Below are 17,944 nucleotides of genomic sequence, written 5' to 3' on the forward strand. Positions count from 1 at the left end.
AGGCAAACAAAACTAAGTATCAGGAAAAAACATTTTTAAAATTAACACTGTAATATCTGAAAAGATTAAAAGGTACTTTTCAAATGCATTGCATTTTTACGTCTGAAAAATAGAGATTAGAAAAAGCTTAATACCTGAAAGCTGCACAGCAAAGATTTCATTCAAAGTAATCAGCAAGTCCAAAAGTAACCTAAGCTTCCAAAGTTGTGTCAATCAGATGGTATCAAAGATTTTTCAAATAATCGATACTTTTCTATTTTTATTAACTATCTGGGTCAGTAAAAATTAATAATATTCTACTACTTGGCAAAGGTGGTGTATGAAATAAAGGATTTCAGCATGTATATAGTTCCAGTGACATTAACCTACCACCTTCAAATCAAAATACTGCTTCGGCAACAAAACCCATTCCTGGTACCAAAAGATATTAGCAGCGTTGTGTAATGAACAGTGTCCAAGTGTTGTAAAGAAAAAAGGAGGACCAACCACATTTGTGATTTTAATTGTAGGTAAAGTGTATATACTTTCCAAACTTCTGTAAGTACAGTTACTGAACCTTACCTATAAGTTACACTAAGTTTGAACACACAGAAAGCCTTAATACTGGGAAGCAGCCTAGCAGCCCCGTGGCTGAGGGGCACAGAGGCCATTAAGCAGCAGCTGCAGTTCTGATTGGTTTCACTAAAACAAGTCTATTCAGAAACACATCTGAATACCAGGCAAAATTACTGTTTTTTTTCCAGGATGACAGCTGATAGATATCCACTTCAGCGTAAATAACTGTCTAGGTTCTTGTGACTGAAAAGGGAGGTTGGACACCTACTACGCAAGTAGAAAGCAATTTAGGAGCTTAAATCAGTTGTCCACACATAGATGTCTACTTCCACACAAGATGCCCTGTTTTATCTGAGAAATCTGTTTTCATATCTACCAGGCCATGCAGGAGGTACGGGAGATCTGGGCCCTTATGGAGAAGCAGGAGTCAAGGAAGGATCTGTAACAGATCTTAAACAGAAGCAGAAATCTATGTATAGAAAACTGCATCATGCAGTGGCTTTTATCTGGAGCTCAATGGTAGCCTTGGCAAATCTGGCATTTATCAGAACAAGAATGAAATAATATCAGTAGTCAACAGATCCAAGTCCAGCACAGCTCAGAAAGCCTATACAAATTCATCACATCACTTGAGCTTCACAGAGGACTGTAAAATAGGGACAGCTACAAAATAGTGACAGCACCTAAACATACCAGGAAAACATCCAACCATGGAGAAGACGGGCTCAGAACACTTTCATAAAGACAAAGCACAGCTGCTCAAGCAAAGTGCACAGAATTCCTAACAACCTCAGCAACTGATTGAACAGATCTGCAGATTTCATTCCAGTATACAGATTAGAAACATGTCCCCAAAACATATGAACTAATCCCGCAGATTAGCTTGGTTTGGGACCACATCTCACCAGGCTTCCACAGATCACCCTTGATTATATGAACAGAGACCAAAAGAAAGACTTATGACAACTGCAAATACACATGGAAAATTATGTAGTAGAACAATAAATGCTGTATTTATCTGGAATGCACATCTCAGCACGGACCAACATGAGCCTGCTTTTAAAGGAGTCTTCATTTGAGAAAAAGTACGACTCATTATAGCTTGAGGGTGCAGGGAATCAGAGTTAAGTGAGTTACATCTTCTCTCATATAATTTACACACCTGCATGCGGCCAGTAACATAAAATGGCATTTCGCCTAATGAGAAGGAATATCAATCTTCAAGAAAGTACCCTGAAAGTTTTCTGACTGTCAGTGGCAAAATATGCAAAGTTGCAGATCGGAAAGTACACCTATTTTTCAAAGACAGCTATGAAGGGCTGAGTTTAGAACACATATCTTAAGATGTGATATTCTTGTTATGGCTATTTATATGCTAGCTATTTTATATACTGTGTATAAGTACAACTTTTATATACATACATACAAACACACACTCACACGCTCTTGCTAGTTACTACTTCCTACAGAAAAGTCTGTATATTGGTAAATATATTTATACATGAAATATTTAACTTACATGGTCTGGCAGTTTTATGCCTCTTACAGTTACATATAAAGTTGATGGGTAACGATTTCTAGGACATTTTGCCCACCAGTCATAAACCTCAACAACATTTGAATGTGACTTCATCCTTGGAGGTGGGTAATATAATTGCAGACGGAGTTTTCCATCAATGTTTCGAACTCCATTTGCACCTACAAGCTGGAAGGGTGATTAAAAAGAGGCAAAAAGGCGTTAAATTAACATAAAAGTAATAAACGTCATTGATTATTTCTAATATCTTAAACATCTACAGTATAAACTCCGAAATCCACTTCCCACTGGGGAAATACAATATCCCTAAAAGTGGTAATGAAGTAAGCATGTATTAAGCACCAGGATTAAATCATTAAGATCAAAGCTTAGATGGCAGCCTAGTTTTGAAACATGTTTCATATGCACAACAGTAATATCCTGTATGTGGGAAGACCTCTGCAATACCTTTTTTTTTTTTTTTAAAAAAAAAAAAATCACTGCTTGCTGGAATCACCCAAATCTCAAAGGACTGTCAGTCCACAAAGAGCCTCTTCCAAATCTGCCCCCTTTGAACACTGCAGCAAAGGTAATTGGTAAGGCTTGGACTCAGAGCAGAAGATGCAGCAAAGCAGTAACCTTTCCAGCTTCAGAGGAAATATGAGTTCTCTCTGTTGAACCAAAGAACAAGTATACCTACTGCCACTAACACTGACCACTGCTCATCAGGACACTTCTACTTTGACTGATACAGATGAAAGGATAATGCAGATACAGTAGGAACGAAGAAGAGGCCACAATTTTATTTGTATTTATGAGATGGAAATTCATCCTTCCCTTTGTTCAGGAGTAGGCTGTACTGAATGCCTGGATGCACAGTTCCCACCAGCTAGAGACCCAGACACAGGATACCAGACCTCTGATTCCAGTAGATTCATCTCGGTCAGAGCTGAGAAGACACTCTGTATGAAATGACATGGAGGTCCCTCTCCCTTCGCCTAAACTTGCAATCCATTATCTTTTCCTGTATTTCTTATGTTGTAGACTGCTCAATGCCTGCCAAAATCTACGACTCACAGGGACAGGTGTAATTGAACAATCCTCAGTAAAATTAAAGCTTGTCAGCTCTCAAAAGCCACACTGGTACATTCAAGTCTTTCCTAAAAGTGTAAAATTGTCTGTTACGGGCTGGCCAAATTACCTGTATCTCATTGCTGCAGCATTTCAAACTCTGCAACTAACAATGACAGGCATTTTATAATTAGGTTAAGGAGCCTTTTCAAAGACTGGCCAAATGAAAATGCTACTAGAATACAGAGTAGCTGAGGTATAGAAATTAGTGGATTCGTCACTTTGCAGAACAATCTCATAAACACACAGAAAACCCCCAAAGAAAACCTCCTTCTGTACGTTATGAACAGAAAAAAAAAATTTCTTAGACATTCTATATTTTCTTGAAAAATACATATTCTTTACTGTCAAGCTTGTTACTGTGAATTTTATGTGGTGGAGGAAGAGGGAAAGGAGAGAAAGGCCAAGAAAGCAAGGATTTGGTTTTCCATCTCCGTTACCTGGAAATATTAAAAATAAAAATAAAAATATCTTTGCCCACTTTGTGTGGTTAGTGTCTTTTAGATGATTGAATAAAGAGATTTATAATTTTTTTTCTTCATTTAAATATTTACAATACCTTTAGAAATGCCCAACAAATTTTTCGGAAACCACATTCCTGAATTTGTACATCAGAGTTGGCTCGCACTTCGTCCATACTCAGAAAATCAAGGATCTGAAAGTATTGACAGGAATGTATTTCTAATGAATAAATAGTTCACGGTAATTAAAAAATACTGCTGAAAATATGCTAGATGCGATTCACTAAATTAAGGAGATTTCAATTTTAAGCTGTTACAAAAACAGTACTTCTTCCACACTAGTAAGCAATTAGAAATAACAGATCTTTATGCATTTAACTGATGACTATTTATGACCTGCTTCAAAAAAAGAACAGAAGTCTGGTCTTAAAAAGCTATTCTTGCTTCCCTTCTGCCTCAACAAATGTGTTCATGTGCAACTTTCATAAATCCTATATAGTTCACAAATCATATAGATCACAAATCTGACAGCCAAAACTAGCTGTATGTTAATCTAGCTGGAAAACAGCAGTGAAAAAAAGTTAGTTTTCCTTTCCTAGCTTTATCACTTATGTTATTGAATCGATCATAGAACGGTTTGGGTTGGAAGGGACCTTCAGAGATCATCTAGTCCAACCCCCGTGCCATGGACACTAAATCAGGTTGCTCAAAGCCTTGTCCAACATGTCTTTGAACACTTCCAATGACGTCCATGAGTTTCTTCATTTTTCTGGTCAGTGACCAGATCTTCTCATATTTAGCCACTCCTGGAGGTTTATCTTGTATACAAAAATACTTGGAATCATGCTTTATTCAAATTGGTATTTCATAAACCACACTGAAGTCAAACAGTATGCTTTCAGCATAGTCATACTTTTGGTCCCAACATTAACATGATTTCCATGAAGAATCTTTACATACAGATGTAATTACTTTTGTGTTAAGCAACTAACGACTCTTAACTCTATAAATGTGTTCATTTATGAGCATCACAAAACATAAAGAAACATATAGTAATATTGTATATACTATCTATTTGAAATATAAAAAACAAGGAATAAGAAAATATTTATTGTATTAGGTTCCCACTTTTGGGTTAATACCACAGAATCTCTCATTATAAACATTGAAATACTTGAGCTCAAGATCATGTTGAATTTTATAACCTTACAATTTTTCCTTTAAATATAATTGTATTGGAGGATGAATTAATAATTTGTGAAGAATAGGAGAGGAGAAGTAGATGTCTAAACTGTTAATGGAAAATGATGCAATGGCTTGCTCATCAATGCAGGGGAAAAGAGGTGTTGCTACAAGCAGGCAAGCTCCATCTTTGAGTTTCTGGTACTTAAGATTCTTTTCAGATTTCAAGAACGTAAAAATGGAAAAAGTGATATCCTTTCTACATGGTGCCATCCCTCCTGATCTGGAACGATCTTATCAGCCTTTCCCAGAATTTTGACAGTTGATTTAATAAGAAAGCTTTGTCCTCCTTAATACTATCAAAACAGGGGGGTTGATGTATAAAAAATATTTATTAGTATTAGCAATCACCAATACCACTTTTTGGTACCTCCACTTAACTCTGTACCTTAAGGCTATGTTCTTAACCCAATATAACTGAAATAAAACACCTGAATCAGTCAAATATATACTGTTCAAGAAACAAACAGAAAAATCATAACATGCATAAATTTGATGTAAAATATTTAACCTTACCTCAAAAAACAGGATTACCCAAGGGCTTTCTTCGTTATTCTGAATAAAGTAACTGAAACGCTCATTAAATATGACTTGCTCCTCCCACTCTGGAACTGTTGATTTAGACTGTCTGAAGTCATATGGTTGTGTCATAATAGGAAGAATATGCTCTATTTGTTCTTGTTCATAATAAGATGAAACTTTCCTCTTGCTGTTTGAAAATTTCCAAAGAGTTATAATTGTTATAGCACCTTAACAAAAACCAACTCAAACAAAACAGTATTTTCAACTACTGAAAGCAAAGAAACATTCAAGATACTGTTTGTTTGATTTTAGAAAAAAAAAATTCTAAACCCACCCAAAATTTAAGACAATTCGCAATGTCTATAGAAATGCTACAGGCTGAAGTTCAAAATCCTAGCAATCAAGTTACTGTTACCAAATTTATGCATAATGATCATGGTAGAGTCTACTGCTTAAACACTGTTAAAAATTGGTTTTCAGGAAAATTATGCATAATGACAGGGGAAACAAGTAACTGAAGCAGTCAGAAATATGAACAACTAAACTTCATTTCAGGATTTTAAAAGTTCTTTTATAAAACAGAAAAGGCAGATGCTATTTATGCTACAAGAGTTTTGCTAACTTATTCTAATCTTAGCTTCTACATAATTTTGAGATTTAGGAAATCTTCTGTCTGAAAGAATACAGAATGAACTGCGCTGTAAATATGGGGACTTTGAGAGCAATACAGCAGCGCAGAGCACCTAAAAGTACCAAAAAGAAAAAGAAAAATACTATCCCAATTTACTGTTGGTATATAGGTAGGTTACTGTATCTATATCACAGATGTAGAAACTAATGAATGACCTTGCAAGCTTAAAATTCAGCATTATTTTCATTTTCGTATTTAATTTTCTAGGGAAAAATCTATGTATTTATAGTAATCATTTATAACAGAAAAAGTTTATTAAGTCACCTGTGATCCTTCTTGACATATAAGCCACTTCTCTGATCAACAACATGGATTTTAACCATGGGATGAGACACCAGGAGATCAGTTTTAAGTCGATCAGATCGATGGATATAAACTCCCAACACAAGATCATCATCAAAACCAAGTTTAGACTGAGTTGAAATTTCTGAATTCTTCATTTCCTCGTCATTTTCTACAGCAACTTCCGTGTTTTCTTCTAGAAACAGGCACAGAGTAAATAGAGGTTACTATGCTCCGCTAGTGGCAATTCAAAGGAGTAAAAATGCTTAGTATTGTCTTAGGAATCAATAGTAAAGTCATAATATTTAACGTGCTCTTTAAGTAATAGTTTAAAAGAAAATTATCAAATTTGCAGCATTTTAAACACATATGAACATACACGTGAATTTCTATGAATTAATATAATATACACCTATTAACAAACATTTTTATTTAAAATCAGAGGTCTTCCTCTTGATTGACAAAAGTTCTTGTGCCACAATGACTTAAAATCCATACAGTTCAATATCCTGCTCTGGACTACAGCGTATAGAAGGATTTTTTGGTTTTTCTAAGGAAAACATAATAAACAAGATAAGCAGAAACACTGTTTTCAAAACTACAAGTTACGGTAAGGCCTTTGTACTTCACAGATATCTAAAGACTTACTCCTCATCAATTTCTGTCATCTCCATTTTTTTAAACTAATTTTAAACTATTTTGGCCTCCACAACCTTTGAGGAAATGAATTCTCCAATTTGACTATGTGTTGCATGAAAAAGTATTCCTTATGTTTGAATTGAGCATCAGGTTAAAACAGTGGTGATGCCCCATTCACAGCATAAAGTAAATAAAAATGATAAAATAATAAAATGATAAAATAATAAAGAGACAATTACAATATGCATCTAAGTAATACACTGTAAAGGTGATCTATATATACTAATATTATTATATTATGCTTAAACCCCCCCACTTTTTAACTATTTATCAATTTCAAAACTATTTGCAGTAAATGAATTCTCAAGATTTTAGATTCATATATCAAATTAACTTCCTTACAAATTAGTCTCAGAACTGGTAGAACAAAAATACAATCAAGTAACTAAAGAAACATAAGTGGCATCAACAGCTCAATCACTTCTGTGTTATTACTATGGACAAATATTTCTGTAGCAGCGCAAAAAAAAAAAAAAAGAAGAAAAAAGAAGACTTGGACAAAGCAGCACACCATTCTAACATGTTGTTGGCAAACCTTTTCTGTTTTTCTTTTTAACCTTCTTTGCCTTAGGTTTCTTTTTTTCCATGCTTTCTTCCAGTTTCTGTCCTTCTGATGTAAATAGTCTTTCCAATGACTGATTTTGATTACCATCTTCTGCTGGATGATGCTGTAGCTCAGAAAGGGACATTGCACTGCAATGTAATGGATTACTGTCAGCAATTGAATTCTACCACACATATGGATAAAATTGCTCGTTACCATTATTAATCCACTTGAAATTTCCTCTTTAGCTCTGCAACTCATCATCTGTGTGTCTCGAAAATGTAACACACACCCCAACATTAGCGTCTTGCCTTTTTCATTTTTCTCCCCTCTTCATTTCCCCTAATTTCCAGATAATTGCAGAACCATTCATGTGAATAGAGCTAAGCTCATAGTCTTCTGCTGGATCAGGGCCATCACCCATCACTAAAAAACCATGCACAAAATTACCTTAAGTTAGTTGAGAGTGAGTTCCCCAGAAAATAAACATCAGATAGTAATGAAGGATATTTTTTTTAAAAAAGTGAATCAGAAACTGTGAGTTAAATATTAATCTTAACAACATTTTGAAAAAGTATTTGGTAATATTTTTCCATAACAGAATCATTCAATTAATCACTTAGAAAATACGTTCAGTTTATCAGAAAGCGTCTGCCTATCTTAAAACAAATGAAACATTTTGCTTAAGATTCACAGACACACAGTATACAGTTTATCGTGGTACCTTGTTTCAGCTTCACTTAAAACTGCTACTTCTTTCTTTTTTTTCTTCTTTTTGCCCACTTCATTGTTCAGTACAACTTCATGGCTTTGAACACTGGAGGTAAATTCGGACATCTGTTCTTTAAGTTTCATTCTTATCTTCTTTTTAATTGCATTTGCCTCATCCTCAGCCACATGCAGCTGATAGGCTCGAATTAGCTCTTCTTCCTCTTCCAATTCAGTTACATTTCTCTCTTCAGTCAAGGAATTTTTAATCTTTCTATCACCTTCTTGATGAGGTACATCTGTTTGTGATTTACTTTTTGTTTTCTTCTTTGAAAAATCATGAATCTTTTCCTCAAAACTCTCCAATTTAGCCTCATATAAATTTTCCTCCTCATTAAATTGTTCTTGTAACAGTGATTTCTTTTTCTTCTTGTTAGACTTCGGTTGCTTGTTCTCCTCTCCACAAACAATATCATTGTTTATTTTCTCTGCAATTGAGGCCTTCTCTCTCAGTTTATTTTTTGTAAATCGGGGACTCTCTTCTTCAGGATTGTATGTGTTGTTTATAATTGCTTCATCATTCACACTTTCCTTAGCTAAATCAATATTACTTCTAAAGGTGTCAAGCTATAAATGAAAAGAACAGTTATAAATGAAAAGAACACTTGTACTAAAAATTATGTTCTAAGGATAAACATAGAACTTTATGTTATTTCTTTAGCAACATTACACAAAGTGAAATGAAATCAAAGATCTAGTTATTTTCTTGTTTAAAATTAACAAGTGACAGATTGAAAGGCAACAGAAAATTCACACCGGAAAAAAAAAAATTCTGTGTTTGAGGACTTCAACCTCAATTTTGTTTCACTATTTCACTATATATTCACTTTTTAAATTACTTTTATGTATATCCCATAAAAAAGAAATCAACAAGTCTACTCCACAAACAGATGCCAATACTTTAGACTATGGAAGACTTGAAGATTACATGCAGCAGGAAATCAAGTATTTTCATCCACTTAAAATGCAAGTTAGAGACAGGCTTCAGGCTCAGATATTTGTAGTCTCTTTTACTGAAAGTTGCTTGCCAAAGTTTGACAATGAAACTATCTTAAGGAGTGCTAAAACTGAAAACCAGATTTTCATTAAGAATTTTTTAAAAAGTATAAAGTTGAACTCTCCCCCCATTATTCTTAGCAGAACGACAAAGAGTTGATCTAAAGACCAGTCTAGTAAATACAGCTAAGATAAATTTCAGCTAATGCATTTGTTTGTGCACTCCTTCTGCCAATTTTTGGTGTTTTTACAGAAGACACATCGTAAACTTCCTCCCTCCCTTCTTCAGGTTTCTACTCCTGGTTACTAAATGCCTGGTTATAACGGCCCATCCCTGGAAACATTCAAAGTCAGGTTGGACGGAGCTCTAAGCAACCTGATCTAGTTGAAGATGTTCCTGCTCATTGAAAGGGTGTTGGACCAGATGACCTTTGAAGGTCCCTTCCAACCCAAACTATTCTATGATTCTATAACTCCAAACAACCCAGCTAGTAACTAAGGCCTAATTCTGTAAGGAGCTGGACAAATAGATCTCTGTGCCTTGCTGGAACTTCTATAAGTTGCTGAGGTTCATTTACTCTGCTGTCTTACATAAAACTCTCTGGAGTCTCCACATGAAACATTAGAAAGGACTTTAAAACACAAGGAAAGCAAATTAAAAAAAAAAGTTGGAGAAAATATAAGTATCTGCATGCAATCTTTGCCAAGACCATCCTCTTCCCTGAAATACAGACATCTTCCCCTTCCAGCTGGGGTACTTCTTCCAGTTACTGAATCATGTTTGCCTCAAACATTTTTAAAAAGGCACAGTATGCGTAATAAGTAATCAACAAAATATAGAAGCTTATAAGAAGAAACAACAGAGAACAAAGTTGCAATGGCAATCATTCTTTGGACAATGGATCCTGACTTAAAAGTGCCCACCTGCATGAATAACCTTCATTCTACTCATGGAATAGAACACTCAATGCGCAAGTTGTCTGCCTCCATATTGTACACCCTCAATTATATGAGCCTGCAAACCTTCATCACTATCCTGTTTTATTCACATCTGACATTTGAAGAGAGAACATGGAGAGCAAGGCAAGTATTGAAGAAGAAGGGAAGAAAAAGAAAGAGAAGTTTAAAGTACATGAGTGAAAACACAGAAAAGAAAAAAATCAAGGAAGTTTATTATTTGTACAGGAAAATTGTCAAATAAAAGCAGTATGACAAGAAAAATACATCAAGACAAAATTTAACACAGAAATAAAAGCTGATGTCTGAAACTAGAGACAAAGCTTAAAAATGCACTAACTAGACCTACTAATGCTACATATTAAACAACACTGTTCTAACAAAGTATGAGTTAAAAAAGAAAGCATCTCAAATTTCATGCAAGTATGCTTATCTAATACATCAGAAAAATCTAAAGCCATTCATATGTCTTTTCAGTATGTATTTTTATTTTTAGCATCCTATGTCTAAAAATAGCTTAATTATCTCAATATCAAATAATGAAAAAACCTGTCTTTGTACCTGCACCTTTTACTTGCTCAAATAGATCAGTAACACCTTCTTTATTCATAAGTCAAAGATTTAAGAGGATGTGGAAGATTTTGTATAAATAACTTGAAATACAGAATAGAGTAACAAAAATAAAATAAAAAAACCAAAACCAACAGCAACAAGCTTTGTATAAACTAAAAAAACCCACAACAAACCACCAAAATAAGGCTAATAGATTGTCGACCTCCTCATCTGCACTTCTAGGAATATCTTTAACTGCAGAATACAAGGAATGAAGGTTAAAACATACTGGCAATTGAGACCCAAGAGTGACCAATAGCTAAGGTCATGCTGAATTTTGCCTTTCATACAACATTAATCCATTAAGCCCAAGAAGTAGAATTCTTTGAGAAATCTTAAACAAAAAGCCCTCGCCTTTGACCTGTTCAAGTTTCTAAAATAACTCTGATATTCAAGAATAATTTCCTCAAAGAAGCCTAGCTGTTGCAAAAATGTGCTTGAAACTTTTACCAGAACTTGTTATTTATTATGTCTACAAACAAAAAAATATGTCCACAAATATGTGTCATGAATAGTAGCAGCACACAGTCACTTAATTATAGCAAACTTACTCGTAGGAAAAAAAATACAGAATATCCTCATAATGAAATAAAACACAATCTTAAACTACAGCAAATTCCAGTAACATTATTAATAGATACTGCAGGCAGCACAAAGCTGCTTCACCAGTTCAAACACAAATTCCTCAGCTACATAGCCTGTACGATCCTAACTCAGGCCAATTTTTCCACATGTTGTGATTACATGATGTAATTACATGATGTAATTAAACAGAGAGGAAAGATGGGACACAGTCACAAAACAATAAAGTAAAAGCCACGAGGTTCATAAAAACCATCAGATTAGGTCACAGGCAGATACTGTTACAGATTCTCTGTCTTAAATGCAGGACTGAGAAAGATCAACTAAGAGCAATCATCTATATTTAAACACACTTGAACTGAGTTAGAAAGAGCAGTTAGGCTGGAAAAGCAGCTCAGAGGATAGGCCTGTCTCTGGAGTAACTCCAGAGGGTTGCTGACCTGAACCTGACCTCCTCAGCTTAAAGCATGGAAGAAATGAGAAGGCTTTCCCCCCCGCCCCCCTCCCCAAAACAGCTCCACAGCCACATTACAATACCAGTGCAGAGGAAGCAGTCTTCCCTGAGAAGAGACCTACTTGCACTATGGGCAAGAGAAGCAAGAGATGGGTGCCAGCCAAGATGCACACAGGTGGGCTGACGCACAAGGCTTGTACCACCATGAGCCAACCCCAGGTCATGTTACCTGCCTTTCAGGTTCTAGAGCTGACAGCAGGGATAATGCCTAATAATCTCACTCCTCTCTAAAACGGCTTCTCAAATATGCACGAGTGGAACCTGGAAACACATCAAGTGGTTTTGCCCAGGGTATCTGGAAACTCAGGTAACCAGGTTTACAGAGGTATCTGAACTTCTTCCCATAATATAGGCATACCTTGAAAAATTAGGAATGGACATTACCAACCTACTGAAGTACTGATATGTACTGGTTGTAGAAGACCATTTACTTACAACTGAATCTACTTGGTAATGAATGTACTTGTGATGCTGGCTAGTTGCGTGGGATGTTTAAAACAAACTTAATGCACTAGGGAACCAATTTTACTGTCACTGCTCATATAAGACTACAAAATGTAGACACTCAAAGCTAGAAGAACTTTTAATTTACAGATAGGATGAGCTTGGAGAAGTTTCACCAAATTTTAACAGAAAACATTGAGAAAATGCATAGGTCAAGTATATGGCCAACTATTAGCAGTTCTCCTATTTTAAATATAAGAAACAAAGGGCTAAAACCCAGTGGAAATCTCAACAATTATGTCAGCTTATGGAAAAAAAAAATAGGCTATGAAACAAACCCTGGGAAAACTCTACAACCTCAAAGCTCAGCAGATTATGTTTTACATCTAAGACAGAAGCTAGAGTACCGAATTAGTCAGAAGAAACCTGTAAAACATCCATCTTACCCAAAAGAACACATGAATTTTCAAGCCTGGAGATAGACTACTGTTACCTGTACCCTCATGAAACTCCAGCCTCCAACCTATCATCCAGGGCCTTATGAAGAAAGAGAAGGAGCGAACTCAATGAGGTAGGAAGTAAAAAGCTTCAAATGGATAAATCTGTTGTCTTGAATACAAAACCTTAGTTATCAATTCATGCCCATCCCAATATTGTAAGCTGGTCAGACTACAGACAGGAGAAGAATTCTTGCCTTCATAAAGAGATCTTGCTTTTTACCTGGTAGAAAACTTCACTTACATTTTTTGAGCTAAACATCCCCTCTTCTACCATGAAATTTGGATTGAACCAAATAAACGAAATAATTTTCACACTGACTTTAGACAGACTAATTCATCTGGGCAAAACAGTCTGGGCATTGCCTGGTCTGAGGCTTGCCTCATTCTGACACCTTGTAAAAGGAGGCACAACCGGTAAAAAAACCCATGGTGACTGTAAACATGGTGACTGTTAGCCCTGGGAGGGATACCAGCAAATTCACTTTCTGACTGCGTCCCAGTTGCTTGTTTTTTCAGACATGCCTTCAGGCCTCATACCCACTACACCTGTGGCTATTGAACAACAAAACAGACCTTTCACTGGCCACAGCTGATGCCTATGTCTATCTCTACTACAAGCCCCTCATTCCTATCAGTTGTGACTTCAAACTCATCCTGCCCTACTGACATCAGCCTTTCCTCTTTCAGTCAGGCTGCTCCCCTTCTCTCCAAGCAATGGGCAGACAGAGCAGAGCAGGCAAGTGGGCAGGCAATGTCCTTTCCCTCGTTTCTGTCATTTAAAAATCACAGCAACCTCCTGCAACTCCAGAACTCAGGTTCAAGGAAACAGTGGACTATGGTGTAAAAGGTTTTATTAATCTAAGAAAGGCCAGGTTCAGTAAAGGCAAAAGAAAGACGCAGACTGGAACATTTCCAGTGGAAATACGCTCTCAACCATGACCTGTTTCTGATCAAAACTGGGAGCCCATTTATGGCAAAGACACAAAGACAATCATCACTGACAAATTTCACATTATTTCAAGATATGTGAAACTCTTATACAGTTAAATTCTATAAAGTGAAGAAAACTGGAACAAAAGCAGCCAACCTTCTCCATCTACCTCCTCTTCCCCTCCCACACACATTTATTTCTTACAAAGAAATGACTAGTTATTTGCTGAAGCTTTTACAGAAATTTCTACTTGAATGTAACCAGCATAGAAAATACCAATCTGAGCTCTTGCAACCTTGCCACGCTTTAAGAAAATATTCAAAAATGGTCAGTAATAGGTTTCAATACACATTCTCCTCAAGTTCTTAGCTTTTCAGTGCTTTGACTGGTAAAAATCTACGGCTTCAACAAAACCATAAAGTTAGGCTTCCACACTGATCCTAAAAGCACTTCTAAATTTGAGTGTATACCATTAACTTGTGATTCAGTTCACTGTGATTTTAAGTGTTTCCAGGTAACTCCAAAACACTTGGGTTTTACATCAAAGACTTCTGGAATGGAAACCAATTTTAAAACCAAAGTAAACTTAAAATATTCATGAGTAATATGTCATTGCATATGAACATACAATTATGTGCTCAAAAATATTTATATCATAAAGTACAGATTTAAAAACTCATGTTTCATGAAAAAAGCAAACCTAGCAAAGGAAGAGTTTAGTCTTATATTTACACATAAGCCAGCAAAAAAAAAAAAAAGAAACCACCCTCTAACTCTTCTATGCTATATTTTAGATATCACGTCAATTCTCTGTATTGACTATTGACTAAATACCATATACTTCAAGGAATGCAACATAAAAAAAATCCACACAAGCATCAACAGCTATAATTCTACTAGCCCATCACCCAAACTCCCACTAAAGTCAATACTGAATTTGAAAATCTTAAAACTTTTCTGAAAGATGTGAATGGAAAAAAAGTACTGGCAAACTTTAAATGAGTGCATGCCTGCATGTGCTACTTTCTTTTAACCAGTATTGTATTCTATATAATTTTGGCATACCTCCAAATTACAAGGATGCACTGCTGGTAAACAAACAACAAATAAAAGCCCCATCAAAAACTAAGGATATGTGCAGAAATATACTTTATTTTTCTTAAATGCTTACATCTTCTTTCTTTTTCCCAATCTTTTTACCACTAAGGAAGGCAACTAAACAAAGACTGCATGTGTTCAAACTCACCACAATATTCTCTTCAGACTGAAACTTCTTTTTCTTTGATTTCTGTCTGTCTGTTAGGCCAGCATGACGTCTGAAGATTTCCTCAAAGCGGACTTTGGTTTTTGCCTTTGCCTCGCTTTCAACTGCAGAAAGAAATTTAGAGTATGATTCACTACCTCAATAATCACCATTGCCAAAAAGTGCGTAATCATGCTTCAAAATTGCAAAGGACAAGAATTATTTTACAGGGAAAATTTACCAAGAAATTAAGTTAATATTCAGTTGAGAACTTCCACTGACAACATAAACCACACAAGGATAACTCAGCAACAATGCACAAATGCACCAAGCTATTACTTGTTGCTGATGTCAGCACTGTCTACTCCGTTTCCTGAAGAAAGCACACTTTGAAGAGCACACACATCAGGAACAGCCCAGAACTTGAGCTAGCCAAAGCCGAGGACAGGTTATTGCCCTTGCTGTTCATGAACAGTTAACAAACGTGACACACTGTATCCAGGAGAAGCAGCAGCTCTGGGTTCTTACTGACTCAGGAACCCAGAGGAGCACCACCATGAGACAGATCTGTATGAAGCAGGAGCATGCATGGATCCAAAATCAGCTGTAGCTGAGAGGCCCTGCCTTTCTGTGAATCATGATACTGCTATCAGCAGTATTTCAACCCTTGAAACAGTAGGTGTTCTAGCCCCCCTGAGGTAATGCTTAATTTGTAGCTAAAGAATTAAAAAAAGTAATCTGGCACACCACTGAAAAAGGCTGTTGAATCCTCAGCTATAGCATATTTACCATTGTAATTACAATTCTTACAAAAGCCCCCAAATTTAAAATAAAAATAATAAAAAAATGCTTTGAAAATCAGCTATAAACATGGACTCAAAACAGAGCCAATGCAGCATTAAAAATTTTTAGACAGAAATAACTTCTATCATTTGCATCTAGTTCTGACTATAAAATATGTATTCATCAAATACAAACAATACAAATCAAACACAAAGTATTCTTACCTGCTGGCATTTTCAGTCCTCCGTTAGAAGTGGCTCAACAGACCAGCTGCTTCTTCCTCAGAATTCACCATTCTATTTAAAGTAATTAACAACTTCCATTAACATAACTGGTCCATAGACTTGAAGCTAACAATTGAATGCATGCTAATTAATATCAAGGATGACTACAGGTCCCTTAGGGAAGTATTTATTAGAAGTTCTCTGCCATCAAATCTCAGCTCAGGATTTTCAGCATCTATCTGATACTTGTTATTTGAAAGTAAATAAAAACCAACACTACAGCAGTTTAATTAGCCATATATTTCTGGGCAACAGCCAAATACTTCAGTACTGTAGTCCTCCAGTCTTCTAAAAAAACCCACAGTTTATGTAAATAATAACGACCCATGAAGCCATTTATATTGAAGCCTTTCTAATCAGGTTCCTAGTCTGACAGCATCATCAAAGAAGTCACATTGTAGCCAGCTGATAGCTTTCAATGCAAAGATTTAATATCTGCCAGCAAATCTAACTTTACTACAAATCTCTAAATACTTATGTTTACATAAAGCATTTGTATTTTACATAAAACAGACAAGCAATTACATGAAACTCATTTCTCTATAGAAAAAATGTTGGGCCCTCCTGGTTGTGGAGAAAAGCCTACAAATCCAATCCAAACAAAGCTTGAAGGCAAATAAAAATATTACACAGCTTTATCTTTTCATCAAGAAAATTCAGAATGCTTTACAGAAAACTTTAATACAAAAGCTGTTTTGTAAACAGTGGAGCTAATGAAACCTAGCTTTCTATGAATATGTTATGTTCTCTTTAGCCTTCCATGCAATAAACTATTGCACTGATCTCCTTGATACCCCATCAGGCAATAACTCCAAGTTCTCCCTAGGTAACACCTTCTGTTAGACACCACTAACTCACATGCACTGGACACCAGACTACATCTATCCTAATAAATTTAGACACAGCATTAAATACTGCCAGGCTATATGACTGCATTATCCTTGGCACCATTTTGGTCCAAGCCATCTGACACCCACCCAAGCAATTCCTAGATACAGTTTAGGAGTTAGTATGGATTATTATTAATAAAGGGTTTGCACACAGCCACTCTGATTTGGGGCTAAGAGTATGTATACTACCATTGAAGTAGTAACAAACCACTTGGCCTCAACACTAAAAATCACTCCTGGGTACGCATATCTTACAGGAAAGAGCTGAGGCTACACTTATGTCCCCAAGCATCTACACTACCTTACCTTACCCTCAGATCCCTCCCATCTCTCTTTCACAGTGTTCCTTAGTTCTTCCCTGTCCCCCACAGGCTACATGCTTTCAGATCATTTCACATTTGTTACTTACAGTAGTTTGCTTTCGTTTGGCTAGCCAGCAGACCAAATGAAGAAAAACAAACAAACAAACAAGCAAAGTGTTAGGGTTGATTTGGGATTACAGAAATTCTGATTAGTCAGTTGCCAGGTGCCATTAGTTTATTTCATGTATTAAGCAAAGCATCTATGCTAAGTATCCACCAATCTAAGCATGTTTGAAATGAACAACAATGACCAGAAGGGACTTTGTAGGAAGAAAAAAAATGTTTTGTTCTTTAATATGCTTCATCATGAGAATTTAGCAATATTTTCACTAACTGAAATATGTTTTGACTTGTAAAGCAAAGCTTTACTGTCACAACTAAAACAGTAACATTTAAAAAATAACACTTCTTACAAGAAATGAAAACAGAAAATAT

At 35.8% G+C, this 17,944-nt stretch overlaps 1 protein-coding gene across 1 annotated transcript in view; it reads right to left on the reverse strand.

Moving 5' to 3' along the window:
• The window catches only part of AHI1 (Abelson helper integration site 1), a 90,004-nt gene extending 73,681 nt beyond the window's left edge, over positions 1-16,323 (reverse strand). Inside the window, exons 1-8 of the mRNA XM_009882328.1 lie at positions 16,198-16,323; positions 15,194-15,315; positions 8,368-8,978; positions 7,635-7,792; positions 6,383-6,596; positions 5,422-5,614; positions 3,762-3,857; positions 2,075-2,260 (exon numbers count right to left, since the gene is read on the reverse strand). Of these exons, the coding sequence (XP_009880630.1) occupies positions 2,075-2,260; positions 3,762-3,857; positions 5,422-5,614; positions 6,383-6,596; positions 7,635-7,792; positions 8,368-8,978; positions 15,194-15,315; positions 16,198-16,207 (1,590 nt within the window). The 5' untranslated portion in view covers positions 16,208-16,323. The remainder of the gene's footprint in view (positions 1-2,074; positions 2,261-3,761; positions 3,858-5,421; positions 5,615-6,382; positions 6,597-7,634; positions 7,793-8,367; positions 8,979-15,193; positions 15,316-16,197) is intronic.
• Positions 16,324-17,944: the final 1,621 nt, after the last annotated feature.

The sequence above is a fragment of the Charadrius vociferus genome, unplaced genomic scaffold (assembly GCF_000708025.1).
Source record: "Charadrius vociferus isolate BGI_N301 unplaced genomic scaffold, ASM70802v2 scaffold13, whole genome shotgun sequence".
Taxonomy (NCBI): domain Eukaryota; kingdom Metazoa; phylum Chordata; class Aves; order Charadriiformes; family Charadriidae; genus Charadrius; species Charadrius vociferus.